This window comes from Phoenix dactylifera, unplaced genomic scaffold (genome assembly GCF_009389715.1).
Source record: "Phoenix dactylifera cultivar Barhee BC4 unplaced genomic scaffold, palm_55x_up_171113_PBpolish2nd_filt_p 000412F, whole genome shotgun sequence".
Taxonomy (NCBI): domain Eukaryota; kingdom Viridiplantae; phylum Streptophyta; class Magnoliopsida; order Arecales; family Arecaceae; genus Phoenix; species Phoenix dactylifera.
In genome coordinates, this window is record NW_024067852.1 from 1 (window position 1) to 14,669 (window position 14,669).

General features: G+C 40.0%; 1 protein-coding gene across 1 annotated transcript; it reads right to left on the reverse strand.

Moving 5' to 3' along the window:
• Window positions 1-2,756: 2,756 nt before the first annotated feature.
• Window positions 2,757-5,564, reverse strand: LOC120105978 (receptor-like protein EIX2). Its single transcript, XM_039118782.1, has one exon. The coding sequence runs from the start codon at window positions 5,562-5,564 to the stop codon at window positions 2,757-2,759; it is 2,808 nt and encodes a 935-aa protein (XP_038974710.1).
• Between the last annotated feature and the right edge of the window lie 9,105 nt (window positions 5,565-14,669).

The following is a 14,669-nucleotide window of genomic DNA, read 5'->3' on the forward strand; positions in this document are numbered from 1 at the left end:
TAGTTTTTGCCAAGGCTTTTTAGGCCATTGACAATATCAGTAAATCTAGTAAACATGCAAGTGATAGTTTCATTAGATTCCATCTTAAATAGTTCATATTTATGAACTTGTATGTTTATTTTAGATTCTTTTACTTGATTCGTGCCCTCGTGGGTCACTTCAAGTCTATCCCATATCTCTTTTGCAGAATTGCAAGTAGAGACTCTGTTGAATTCATTACGGTCTAAGACACAATAAAGCACATTCATTGCTTTGGCATTTAGTTGTGCCTTCCTAATATCATTGTCATCCCAATCTTTTTCAAGTTTGGGTATGGTGACACCCTCTACAAAAATTGATGGGATGTATGGTCCATTAAGTATGGTGGTCCAAATCTCATAGTCTTGAGCTTGGATAAATATCCTCATCCTAGTCTTCCAATAGGAGTAGTCGGTTCCATTGAAGAATGGAGGTCTATGGGTGGACTGCCCCTCAATGTGAGAAGATCCAAATGGGGTTGTCATTTTGATCTTTTACTCTTTTGGTAGAAGAGTTCCTGCTCTGATACCACTTGTTGCCCAAGAAGACAACCCAAGAGGGGGGGTGAATTGGGTTTTAAGTAATAATTGCAAATTAAAACTTAATGAGTAACTAATTAAACCTTATTGCAAGTGGATTAATTAGTTTACTATATGCAGTGGACGAAGAGAATGGGAGAGACAATTAAACAAGCACAAACACAAGAGATTTTATAGTGGTTCGGAGCTAACCCTTGCTCCTACGTCCACTCTCCAAGCTTCACTTGGGAGTTCACTATAATCCCTCGGATTACAGCCGGTTGTTTTACAAGCTCACAACCCAACTTGTTGTTTTACGAGATCACAACGAACTCGGTCGGTTTTCACAGGCTCACCGACTAGAACCACCCGATTGTTTTCCCGGGATCACAATCGAACCCTTACACGTTGGTTTTACCCTCGGCTCACCAACCAACCTCAACACCCTCGATTCAATCCCCTGATTGAATCAAGTAAGAAAAGCAGTTTGAAAAGAGTACAAGAATAGCTTCTTGAAAAGCAAATATAAACAATATAACTAAAGAAGAGTTAGAAGCCCTCAAACAGATTTTTAGATTTGAGGAAAGAGGCTTCTCGAACTCTGCAATCTCCTCTTGAGTGGGAAGAAGATTTGCTGTCAGATGAGGAGCCTTGAATGCGAGGAAGACGTTGGGAGGATGGACTTCAATGCACTTCTTCCTTCTTTCTCTTGTATTTACTCTAGAGAGGCTTTGGTAGGTGGAAATCCCTTTTTCTTTGAATGGAGTCTCTCTTTCTTACCCTATTACTGTTCACTCTGGCTATTTAAGCAATCCCCATCGAAAACTAGCCGTTAGGCACACTTTTAGAGCCGTTCTGCACAATCTGCAATTCCTGACAAAGTGTCCGTTGGGATCGGAGTCGACTCGCTCGATCTGGAGTCGACTCGGCTGTTGCTGGAGTCGACTCATGCTTTACTGGAGACGACTCGCCCACTGTTCAAAATTTGAAATAAAGTGCCGTCCCGTTCTGGAGTCGACTCGGCTAAATCTGGAGTCGACTCGACAATGTCCGGAGATGACTCTCCCTTCTGGAGACGACTCATTCTTTAGGATTCCAAAAATCTTTCTTTCGGTTTTACTTCCTCGAGTCGACTCGGATTCTCTTGGAGTCGACTCGGCTCTCAGAGCAAGAAAAACTGGTCTTCTGTCTTTGGAGTTGAACTGCCTCGGAGTCGACTCGGACTTTGCTGGAGTCGACTCGGCTCTCAGACATCGAAAAACTGGTCTTCTGTCTTTGGAGTTGAGCTGCCTCGGAGTCGACTCGGACTTTGCTGGAGTCGACTCGGCTCTCAGACACCGAAGTTGGCTCTCTGACTTTTAGTTTTGCATTCCTCTGAGAGTCGACTCTTGCTTCCTTAGGAGTCGACTCGCCAACCGTCGGAGTCGACTCGAGTTCTTCTGGAGTCGACTCGGCTCTCAGAGTCCAAAACAACTTCTCTGTCTTTCTGTCTGTTACTCCTTGGAGTCGACTCGCACTTTGCTGGAGTCGACTCGGCAAGCATCGGAGTCGACTCGAATTCTTCAGGAGTCGACTCGGTGACAGGGTCTGAGATTCATCTTTCTGTCCTGCTGTCTGTTCTCAGTCGGAGTCGACTCGTAATGTGCCGGAGACGACTCGAGCCTGTGCCAGAACGTCTGAAACACTTGGAGTCGACTCGAAATCTTCCGGAGTCGACTCGAGTTCCAGACTTTGGTTCAAACTGAGTTCCATGCTTAGCCAAAATGTATTGAACCAAGGCTAGAGACAATTAAACATAAATTCACAAATATTTGGCTGAAACACTAGATTGAATTCATTAGTATAACATAAGATATACTCAAATGCTTTGAGCTCATCAAAATCAAATAGGGTTATAATCAATCACTCCACACAAACCATTTCAAATTCAAATAAGTTCATGCTTGATCTGCAGAGCACATTCACATGAGTTTAGTTCTCTAAGCTCAAATAATTTAAGCATGACATATGACTTGACCCTCAAACCGTAATTAGCAGTTCTCTCTTGATTAAGTTAGTGTGTTAGTTTGAACTTTGTTATTTTATTAGAGTAGTACAGGTACAGGGTTCCATGTGTGAAACTAGAGTTTGAGTACAGATAATTCATTTTGAACATTTTTACAAACACTTTAAAAAAATAGAAAAAAGAACAAAAGTTTATGTAGACTATATCATAAACAATCATGCTGCAACATTGTGCTCTTTAAACCTATTGAAAGTCACTGCCAGGGCCACGTAAACCATATCATAAACTTGATCTATATATCGAAAATATGCTTCTCTCCATTTTCTGTTGAATAATAATGGACCAAAAACGGCCCATAAACCGACTGCAAATCCTAGCCCCATGCTTATATACAACCACTCGATTTCGGATCCTTCTTCATCCCCTCCAACAACATTTGGACCTTGATTTGTCTCGTCATCTTTGCACTTTTGAGCTAATGGGAATCCGCAAAGACCAGGATTACCAGCATAGATAGATGGGTCGATGAAGGTCTGAAACTGATTACCTGATGGAACTCTTCCTGACAAGTTATTATATGATAAGTTCAAGTGACTCAAAAAAGTTAGCGCAATCATGCTTGAAGGAATTCCACCATAAAGGTTGTTTCTTGATAAGTCAAGTGACTCCAACTGTTGCAATGCACTGATTTTTTCTGTGATCTCTCCTATCAGATGATTCCCAGACAAGTTTAAGCTCAGTAGTCCAAGAAGGCTGGTCAGTTCTTCTGGCATCGTTCCAGATAAGTTATTGTCTGAAAGGTCCATAATGATCACAAGTGAAAGGAATATGCTATACTCCATTCCTGTTCCTTTTATGGTCACTTCCATATTTTCATTGTACATATAATAACTTAAAATGGATGCATGACTCTCCTGTATCACTTTCATGGCAGTGAAGTTCCCAAAGCTTGAAGGAATGGTTCCTGATAAATTGTTATTAGCAAGATCCAGAATATGAAGAGCACTTAGCCTTGATAGATTAGGAGGAATATTTCCAACAAGCTTGTTTGATCGTAAGCGAAGGATATGCAAGGACAACAAACTTTCTCCTATCCAAGTAGGTATTTGACCAAGGAATCCATTCTGTCCAAGATCAAGAGTATGTAAACTCACACAGCTCTTCAAGGATAATGGGAGTTCTCCTGATAGATTATTGTTACTCAAATGCAATGACTCAAGATACGGTAATGAACAGATTGACGGAGGTATGCTTCCAGATAAACTGTTGCTTGAAAAATCCATGACATTGATACCGATAATGAAAGAGTAGTTCCAGCAATTAGGGAGCTCACCCAACAAGTGGTTTTTTGAAAGATCAAGAGACCAAAAGTCGGGCTGACAAAGAGACAAGGGAATTTCACCACTTAAATTATTTGCAGAAAGGGAGAGATATATCAATTTAGGCATACTTCTGCCAATATTAGGATGAATCACTCCTGAAAATGAATTGTTTGATAGGTCTAGTAGGTGCATAGCAGAAGAATAAAAATTTGGCAAAGGACCAGTGATTCCATTGCTGGAGATATTCAAGTAATATATATGCTGGGAAAATGACCTCGAAAACCAATCTGGCAGAATGCCTGAAATTCCATTGCCAGACAAGTCTAGATAGGAAATATTTTCTTGCGTTTGGAGCCATGCTGGGAATTGGGGTCCTAGCTTGCAAGAACCAATATTTAACAGCTGAAGTTGGAAAGGGGGGATCCAATCAGACGTCAGATTCAGAATTAATTGGTTGTCTGACAAATCTAGATAATTCAATTTGGAGAAATTGGCAAAGTGTTCTTCAAACACGACACCCTCCAAAAAATTCGAGCTAAGGTCTAAGAAAACTAGCTCCGCAAGCCTTCCAAGACTTCCTGGGATAGTCCCATTCAGTTTATTATTGGAAAGATCTAATTCTTGAAGTGCTGACAGTCTTCCAATTGATGCAGGAATAGGACCAGAAATTGAGTTGTCACTCAAATAGAGAGCTTTGAGCATTCTGAAGTCCCCCAACTGATCCGACAAATAGCCGCTAACCTGACTGTTTGACATGACCAGAGTCTCTAAGCTGTTTTTGATGCATCCAGAAAAAACTTCATCAAATTCATGCAAATTTTTGCTGATATTAATGCCTGCCAATCCAAAATGCTGCAGCTTACACAGACCCCCAAGTGCAGCCGGGATTTTGCCTTCAAGAAATGGATTGCCGGTTAATTCAAGGAAATTGAGCGAAGCTAGATTCTTAATTGCAGGCGGAATGATGACCCGAAAAATATTGTTGCTGAGATCAAGGTGCTCAAGGCTGCTTATGTTGAACAACCAACCAGGCATCGTCGAATTAATGAAATTTTTAGAAAGATCAAGAACAGAAAGTGAAGTAAAATTCACATGAGGAAGAGAGACTGGAATGGCCTTGATGTCACAAAGGGAAAAGTGTACCTCAACAATAGAAGGGAGCATGTTTAGTGCTTGCAGCCAGTGAGCACCTTCTCCGAAATTCACATTCCCCATATGGAGATATTGCAGAGAAGAAAGATGAGAAATCCAGAGGGCATTATCAATGATGAATTCACGAACAGGACCAAGATCATTATAGAGATCAAGATATTGGAGGCTCGATAGATTCCCAAGCTGGGGTGGGATAAGTCCACCCAAACCAGCCGTGGAGAGGTTAAGATATCTGAGCTGACGGAATGAGCCCACGAATTCTGGGATGCGAAGTCCTCCAAAGTTGTTCATGCTCAGGTCAAGGTAATTCAGGTGTTTCAGACCAAGTAAGGAAGGCCTCAACTCACCTCCCAAGCACCACTTGTTATCGTCAATGACTGAGAATGGGTGTGGGTTGCGGAGGTCAAGCTTGACAACATGGCCAGTCCGGTTGTCACAAGCGACGCCTTCCCATGTGCAGCAGTCGTCACCCACCCAAGAAGATAGCCTGTTGGTGGGATCTTTGAGGCCTGCTTTGAACTCAAGAAGAGCATTCCTTTCAATCAGCATGCAGCCTGGGATTGAATCTCCATTGAGTTTTCTCACTTGAGAGCACAGAAAAGCAAAGAACAAAAGTAGAAGCTGGGCTCCTTTTAGATCCATGAATTTAGCTGCTGTGAGATGGAGTTGATGGATCTCGTATTCTCGTTATATTTATCTGAAGCAGATTCCATTTCCGTCCACGACCCGCTAATAAATTGACCTCTGAATTCCAATAAATTGCCGTCCATGACCCGCCAATAAATTGACCTCTGAATTCCAATAAATTGCCGTCCATGACCCGCCAACAAGATCAAGCTTCTTTCCACGCCACCATAACTTTGGTGCACTCAAAAGTCCGTGGGATATGTACGAAGACTTTTCTCCACACCACACATGACTTCGGTGTGCTTGTTCGGTGGTCCAGAACTCGGACAAGTTCTACCAAAACCAGTCTAAAGTCATGAACGGCTGGAATAGGTGCAGTGCTTCCACGTCCAATGAGATGAACTGTGTGAGTGAGTATTAATTTAATACTTTTTAACTAGCTTTTCCTAGTGAGGTCCTTGATTGTTGCATCTAATATCTTGAAACTATTAATATTTAATTTAGAGCTATTTGACCTTTGAATGAAGCTATGCTTCTACCAACTCTTAAAAGATAGGGATGGAATGCAACTGTGATGGTACTTACAACTAGTATCATGTAATCTTAATGGCTAATTCCATCTCTCTCCCAATAGCTACAGCACTTCCACATGAGGCATATATTTAGTCCTTAATCAATTATATATATTGGAGAGATCTTGACCCTTATGTATAACTTCTGTGTTCATGGTCACCAGTTCAAATCTTGATAAATGCTATCAAAGCCAACTCTATTGGAAACTTTGAATTTTTTTATAAAAGATTAAAATTTCTAAAAAAAGAATTTTAGTTCTTTCCTATTTTAGGAGATTCGGAGTTTTAAAATACGATTTTAAATAGTCCACATTGGAATTGTAAAAGCAAGCGCTCTTGCATTCATATATGGCTTGGCCAACTAGGCCATGCGTTGGCATGCGCGATGCATATGTGCATGCACGGCAAACATGTTTTACCACACACCTGAAGTTAAATTTAAAATTTGAATTTCAATTTAAGATTCAAATTTGATTTCAATCTGTAACGTGTGCATTATAGATCAAGTTTAGTTCTGTATTGAACTTCAGAACGTTATGTTGACTTCGATAAATAACGTGCATGTACTGGCGGGCCTTTATGAGGTGCCAGCAATATCAAAGCTGTTGAGGCCATTATGGGTCTCTTTAGCAATAACCCAGACCCAGCCTATAAAAAGGGTCCAGATTCAGGGGCTTAGGATCATTGGTTCCTTGTGCTACTGCTTAAAGCCTCACTCAATTTTTTCCCACTCCTTTCAATTTACTTTTCATAAGAAATAGAGGAAAAAGAAAAGGATCTTGTCTCGATCTCAAATAGCCATACGGGCCATGGGCTTTTTCATGTGCCATTTCAAGGATCCAGCAGACCTTGGCTTGTCTCGGGCCCTTTAGCAACTTTGCCCATTGTCTTCCTTGGTTGTCCAACCATTCTTTGGCGTCAAGGTGACGAAATGACATTGTAGGTGAGGTCGAATAGAGGTTTCTTTGGCATGAAGGTGACGAAACAACATCGTACGTGAGGTCGAATAGAGGTTGTTTGGCTTGAAAGAGCGGTACGAGTGCATGTGGAGGCATTTCTTGCCAATAAGGATAGTCTAGGACCACAAAGCGACCTACATCTTGAGAGACAATCAACCAATCCTTACATCATGAGGGTGAAATGCTAAAAAGATGGAAAGGATGGACCTTAAAAAAGAGAAGGAAGCAAGGCAAGTGGTATCAACGTTTCGGACAAGAGTCTACAATAGGAGATGTCCGTTGAGTCAAGATGCTTTAGTGATGAAAGAAATTCAAGACCAACTTCGACCATATTTGGTAGAGGGGATAAGTTTTGGAAGGATATCCCTATATCGGATAAGTTATTCCATGAGATATATAAGTCTCTTTTTTTATATTTATTTGGTTCGACAAAACAGTGAGAGAATAAAAGAGTGCATCAAGTTTTGTAATAATAAAGATTTTATTACAATCACAAAATTGCCCTCCAACCTTTTGGCGTATTTAAAAAATGGGTAGGGACAAACTAGTAATTGAAGAGGGTAAATATCCTTTGTTCCATAGAAAAAATTTATTCTACCAAAATGGTATAATGGAGCTATCCGTTCTCTCCCTTTTTTTTATTTTTGGCACTTAAAACTAATATAACTATTTTAGAATATTTTTCGGTATTTGGCTAGATAACTCTCAATTTGAGGGGGGGAACTTATCATCTCTACTAAATATTGTCTTAGGATATCCAAAGCAGCTTGACACGGTGTGATCTAATGGTGAAAAAGAAAGTAATTACTTCAACTCATTCAACTCGATTTTTTTAAAAAAAATTAAAAAATAGAAAATATGGTGAAAATAATGCTTTGACCCCCTTTTATTTCATTAATAAGTAACAAACTAATTTACACATAGTCTCTATTTATATTAGTATAATCCATTCTTCCACAATTCAAGTTGGATTCTTTTAGTTAAAAGAGGACACATCTTTCCTAAAATAAATATGAGTAGTTTAAATAATCTTGAAAAACTAATATATACAAGAGGTAGACCTCAACTTTTACATCAATTTTATCTACATTCGTTTCGCCTAATTCTTTTTGGATTAGAAGATACGTCATGTCAAGATCTTTCAAACAATGAAATTTAACCTTGACATCTCGATGCACCACACCTTTAAAGAGGGTACTATGTTGTAGAGCTCGAAAAATTATCTAACTAAATCGGACATTATATGGGCATATTAGGATCTACGAAAGTTTCGTGTATGATTCAGCTTTTCGATATAGTAAATTTTTCTATTCAGTCCCAGTAATGGCTAGAATGATCCACATCAAGTCTGCTAATCCTTATGAATTATAGTATTTAGGTGTGCTCCTGCAATTTAGATTAGTTATTTATTGGTTGTGATGTCCTTTCCTATGCCCCACTCGAATAATGGTGGATCGTCCACAATGAAGATTTGGGAGTTCTAGCAATGAAGATGAGTGGCTATTCTTGGCAAGGTCCTTTTGGGAATGATTTTTTATGTTACAGTGAAGATGTGGCCTTAAGAAGGGATAGAGCTATGGGCAGCAGCAGGTTAGGCGGTAGAAAGGTGGCAGAGAGACACTCGATGTCCGGGTTGGGAACGTACTAAGATAAGGTTTACCTAAAGCTAAGGTAGATTAGGGGAGATTATGGGAGTGACGAGGGCTCACAAAGCCATCTTGCAGTGGTTGATGTCCAGTTTTCAAGTGAGGTCTACCATTTTTTCCCTGCAAATTATCCATTACTTTTCAAAAGAACTTTGCCAGGAAGATGACCTTAACTAATTATATTCGATTGTGATTTTTTTGAAACCATCGAGTATAATTAACTAATTATCCATTACTCGATGTCCATCTACTTTATGTTAATATATCTCTTTTCCTTAGCATTATTTTCAATTTATGGTTTTGATTTTTCATGTGCAGCATATATTTTATTATAAAAATATTTTCTTTTGAGATACCAATACTAGATTTTTTAACTAATTATACTTGAGTAGATATTTATTGTTTGAGAATATATTTTAATATTCTCATAAATAATTTTTTATGTCATTTTATATTTTATTTGCAAAATGATGGAAGTTATACATACCAACTCATCTTTCCTATTACTATAGATTGTCAAAAAAAGAAAAAACTGATAGACAATCAATATAGATGATATTGTGAAGATGAACACCGACAACTATGTTAGAATGATTGACATAAACCTTGAATAAGCTAGAACATACCAAACTGAAACCAATTCATGTTGTATTGGCTTTAAATTAGTGAGTTGAATAAGGCTGCAAATGGGCCGGATTGACCCGTGACCCAACCCGATTCGATCCGCTTAGATCCGATCCGACCCATTTTAAAAGACTTATGGGGTCGAGTCGGATTCTAAAATTGGATATGTTCCATTTTCAGGGTCAGATCTAAGTTTTCTTAATTCTGACTTGACTTGATCTGATCCGACCCGTTTGAAATTTGGACAATTTTGGGTTTCCAACCTTACGACCCGATAAGATCCTATCCAAACCTAATAAACCATTTGAGCCCATAGGCCGCAGGGGTGCAGGCCCAGCCGCCCAGCCTGGTGCTTAAGGCCTGACCCAAGGTGCTTAAGGAGTTAAGAGTCCTCATCACTTTTTTTGTTTGATTTTCAAAAATTGGAGTGTTTATGCTTGTGATTGTATTTCGATAAATTGCTATTAGTATGATGTGAATCCTAAGTATATGTGCATTGTAAATGGGAAGCACTTATATTTTAAAATGAGAACCAGTGGTAGTTCCTTGTAATTATGATGTGCAACTTTTTCCTTCTTCAATATAGTCAATGCTTTTTATGCTATGCAGCAGGTCGGGATGTGAATGGGTCCTTAGAAGAGCTAATAGGCCGGAATCCTACAGAATATTTGTCACGCCCCGAACCCAACTCCCGAGTCCGGCACGCGACCGGCCGCATGAGCCCAAAAGCAGTACCCTGAAGATCATGCAAGGCCTAAAAGGTACAATATTCATATATATGCCAAAATCAAAGATTAATGTAATTCAATCAAATCCAACTAAAATGTACTGATTTATTACATAATTTCAAATATCTATAAATAAAAGATAGATTAACTCCTATCTATCCAGCAATCAGACTCCATGCTGATCTTATTTCTCGTCCCACCCAATGGTCTCTACAAATCCAGTGCCTCTGAAAAAGAAAGTAAATGTAGTATGAGCTTTTCCAGCCCAGTAAGAATCCCAACAGCCACACACAGTAAAAATCATAAAATAATCAATGCATCAAAATATATGTCATTTCATCATTTCAAAAGGCTCAACAAATAACAAATATATACACAAACCATTTTGTATACATAAATCCTTTTTTCACATTTCGTGATTCATTCACGTAATACCCTGATTTCCAAGTCTTCAGACTTTTTACTTCTGGCGTTGGACTAACCAAGATCATGACCGAGTCCAAGACTGCAAAAATCCCACGCATAAGCTCGTGGCAGCTATCCCACGCGTAAGCCCGTGGAGGCTATCCTACGCATAAGCTCGTAGAGGCTATCCCACGCGTAAGCCCGTGGAGGCTATCCTACGCATAAGCTCGTAGAGGCTATCCCACGCATAAGCTCGTGGCAGCTATCCTACGCATAAGCTCGTAGAGGCTATCTCATGACAAGGTTAGTCCAACCCATTTTACATGTCTAGTTTTACATGTTTAATCACATTTCAATCACGTCACATATTTTCATAATTTCTCAAAATATGTTATTCCTTCCCAATTTAATTATTCCAATACTTTCATAATAAACAAAATGCACACCTCATAGTGCCATACAAGCTCAAAAACAAATAGCAACATACTGATAAAATATATCCAACGATAAATCCAATATATGCATAAATAAAAGTGCTCAGATGTAGGGATTCTTACAGAAATTGTAGACTGACTCAATCACGGATCCGAATCACAACCTACGCGCTGGGGTGCTGAGTCCCCTGATCAAAATCTCCTGGCACCGCCGACTCTTCCTCTACAACATCAATTATAAATCACAACTAAATTATTTAATATTTAAATATTTTAAACCATAATTCACATCTACTATGGGGTCCATTACCAGGTCCCCAAACATCTCAATCCCTCCAAATCTAGGGCAGTCGGGGTGGCCCGACTCCCACCCTTGTACCATCGGTCTATGTCGTCGCCAGCCGTGGCCGCTGCCATGCCGGCGATGATAGCCGGTCCCGGTGAAGAGACCAAAAGAAAGGGATGATCCGTCCCTCTTCATGGTTGGGAATACATCTCCCTCCCTCAAATCCTTTTTGATCCAAGGGCAACAACCATGGTGGCTGTGCCCTCTCCTTCCCAACCCGACAACACCACTGGCCGAACCATCGCCGGCCGCCACTTTTGCGGTCGCCGGTGATGGTGGCCGGCCAAGAGAAAGAGGAAGAAGAGGTCTCCTCTTCTTCCTCCCATGAACCCGCAAAAGGGGTCCCCCCTTTCTCCATCATCAGCCGAAATCCACTGTAGCAGTGGCTCGGCCCCCACCCGACAGCAACCCCCGTGGCCACGATCGTCGCCGCCATCGCCGCCGGTGGCCTGCTGTCGTCGCTGCCGCCGACGTGAGGGAAAGGGGAAGGAAAGAGGAGATGGAGTCTCGAGGAAGAAGACCCCGGATCCATCTCTCCCCTTCTCCAATAAACCCTAGAAATCCCAAAATAATTCTATCACAGTCCCGACCGACCACAATGCCATGGTTCTCGGCCAATCCCGGCGGCCGGCGGCAGCCAAAAATTGGAAAGAAGAGGCCGAAACAGGGGTACCCTGTTTCGGGCTCTTCTCCGACGATTCACCGGCCAACTCTTCATCCATGCTACCCAAAATCCAGGAAATAAAACACAAAGGAAGGATTACCTCGGTCCGGCGGGGCGTTCCAGCGATCCTTCCGGTGAGAAATCGGAGGAGGAACCGTGAGCAACTCCCCTCGGATCCACGCTTCTTCACCCGTCGGAATCTTCGGCGAAGGGAAGTGGTCTTCCACCGCGGCCGGCCGGATCTCGACGCTGGTCTCCTCTCCGGCATCAACCCCTCCGGCGACCAACCTCTCCTCGGACGCTGCCGCCGCCGCCGCCGCTCTCCCCCTTCCCTTTTTTTTTTGTGGTGTTTCTCCTCCCACGATCGTGCCCTAGGCACGATCGTAAATGGTGGATGGGCCCGGTCTTTTCGGGCCGGCCTGTCCACCCCTCTTTTTTTTTTTTTTTTTGGGTATTACATACTCTCCTTCTTTAAAAAATTTCGTCCTCGAAATTAACTTACTTGAAGCCTCAAACTTTAAAAATATGCATCCATTATATCATTCCCGATATTTCAAATAGTCTCCCTCTCGGACTACCTACTCACAAGATTTTGACATACAAAAATTACAGCATCTCGAAACTTGATCCTTTCTATTTACCACACGTAGTAAGTTTTTTTTTTTGATCTCCTTCAAAAGAATTCCAAACTCTCAACCTTGGATTAAAATGCCATAATTATATTCCAAAGAAATTAATTTCTCTTAATTCTACCCAGAGATCATAATTGGCTTGACAGAAATAGGAGAAATCTTTAGTATCAAATGCTCTTAATATTCTATAATCATTTTTCTTTTCTTTCTCCCACATCATTCCAACAAATAAGAGATCCATGTTAAAACATTCCAAGTCTAAGACCAACCAAAGAATCATCATCCGTAAATGCTAAATTTAACATGCCCAAGATTCTCCCAAAAGTTGTCAACAATAGAAGAATCCACTGATGAGAATTACATAGCTACCTTTAGATCATCCATAGAATCAACAACATTCTCCTGAAACTAACTCAAGTATTTCATCATAATGCCTTTTAGATCAAATATTAATGATCTTAACCAGTTTCAAAATAAGTCAAACCACCACACTTCCGCTGCACTCTCTGATTTAATTCATTTAATTCTCTAAAGTCACAAAATGATTTCTGACTAAAGTATCACTTTGCATTGAGACTAAGAAACTCCAAATTTCAAATTTCCAAGTAGAACTAGAGCAAAACCTCTAGATCTTTTTGTCCTCAATTTATATAGAGTGTACATACCAAAACTAACCCCCAATACTTTAGTCAAGTTTAAGGTCACTACGTGATCTCCACAACCATCTTAGAATCCAAAATATCTAAGTTTAATTTAAAGGGGGTAATTCTTGTATTCCCTTAGCAATTTAATTAGAAAATCTACATTGATTTTCCTTCCAACAGAATTTACTTCAAACTCAATGGGTTAGAACTGTTGAGCCAATATCACTATGAGTAGGAATTAACTCTATCAACCTCCAAATCCTTCTTTACCAAAATCCTTAATGTCTATGATCAATGCTACCCATGATAACTCACATAAGCATCTCAAAATCGAAATTTCTACTCAATTTTGTATTTTACAATGACAAAGATTTCTAGTTAGGTCATAAACCTTGACTTGAGTTCAAGTTAACACATCCAATAGCTTCCAACAATTATAAGAAAAATTCAGGAGCCCAATCCAGATATACAAATTCAAATAATTAGAATACTCCACCAATTTGCATACTCTATAGCCTCAAAATAATCAAATACATCAATAGGAAATAGGTCTGTTTGCAATATCCAACATGCCAATACCAGATATAATCCACATACATATTCAACTTCGAAGAACATTCCTTTCAATATTATGAAATCTTTTTAGCTCACTCCAATACTACGGAAGATCTACATACAAATCCCGCTCTAACAATTAGCAGCAAAACCAAAAGTACAATCACATCAAAACCCATATCAAGTTTAAACTTTCAAGTCATTTAAATAATATCTGAACATGGTATACTCGATATGCCATTATTGACCTTTCTACACTTATCTTAGGTCAAACCTCTTTTAGCATGATCAAAGATAATTTATACTTTCCTTCCGTACACATCAAAAACCAAACCGATGCATACATTTTATCACAATGCCCAGTGATCTTACACCTTAAGCACCGAATTTAATTGTCATGTCCCAAATGATCATAACCTTAAGCTATAATATATTTCTGTCACAATCCATAATGATCTTAAACGTCAAACTCTAATGCCACTAAGCCTACAGTCTCTAGTGGTCTTAAACCTTAGATTATAATATCATTCCTGTTACAATCTCAAGTGATTATAAACCAAGGCTCTGATAGTTTTTCTATCATAATTCCCCACTCACACTTACCGGAACCTAAACCTTAGGATACCTTAACCTTAAACTCTGATACCAAATCTGTCACGCCCCGAACCCAACTCCCGGGTCCGGCACGCGACCGGCCGCATGAGCCCTAGAGCAGCACCCTAAAGATCATGCAAGGCCTAAAAGGTACAATATTCATATATATGCCAAAATCAAAGATTAATGTAATTCAATCAAATCCAACTAAAATGTACTGATTT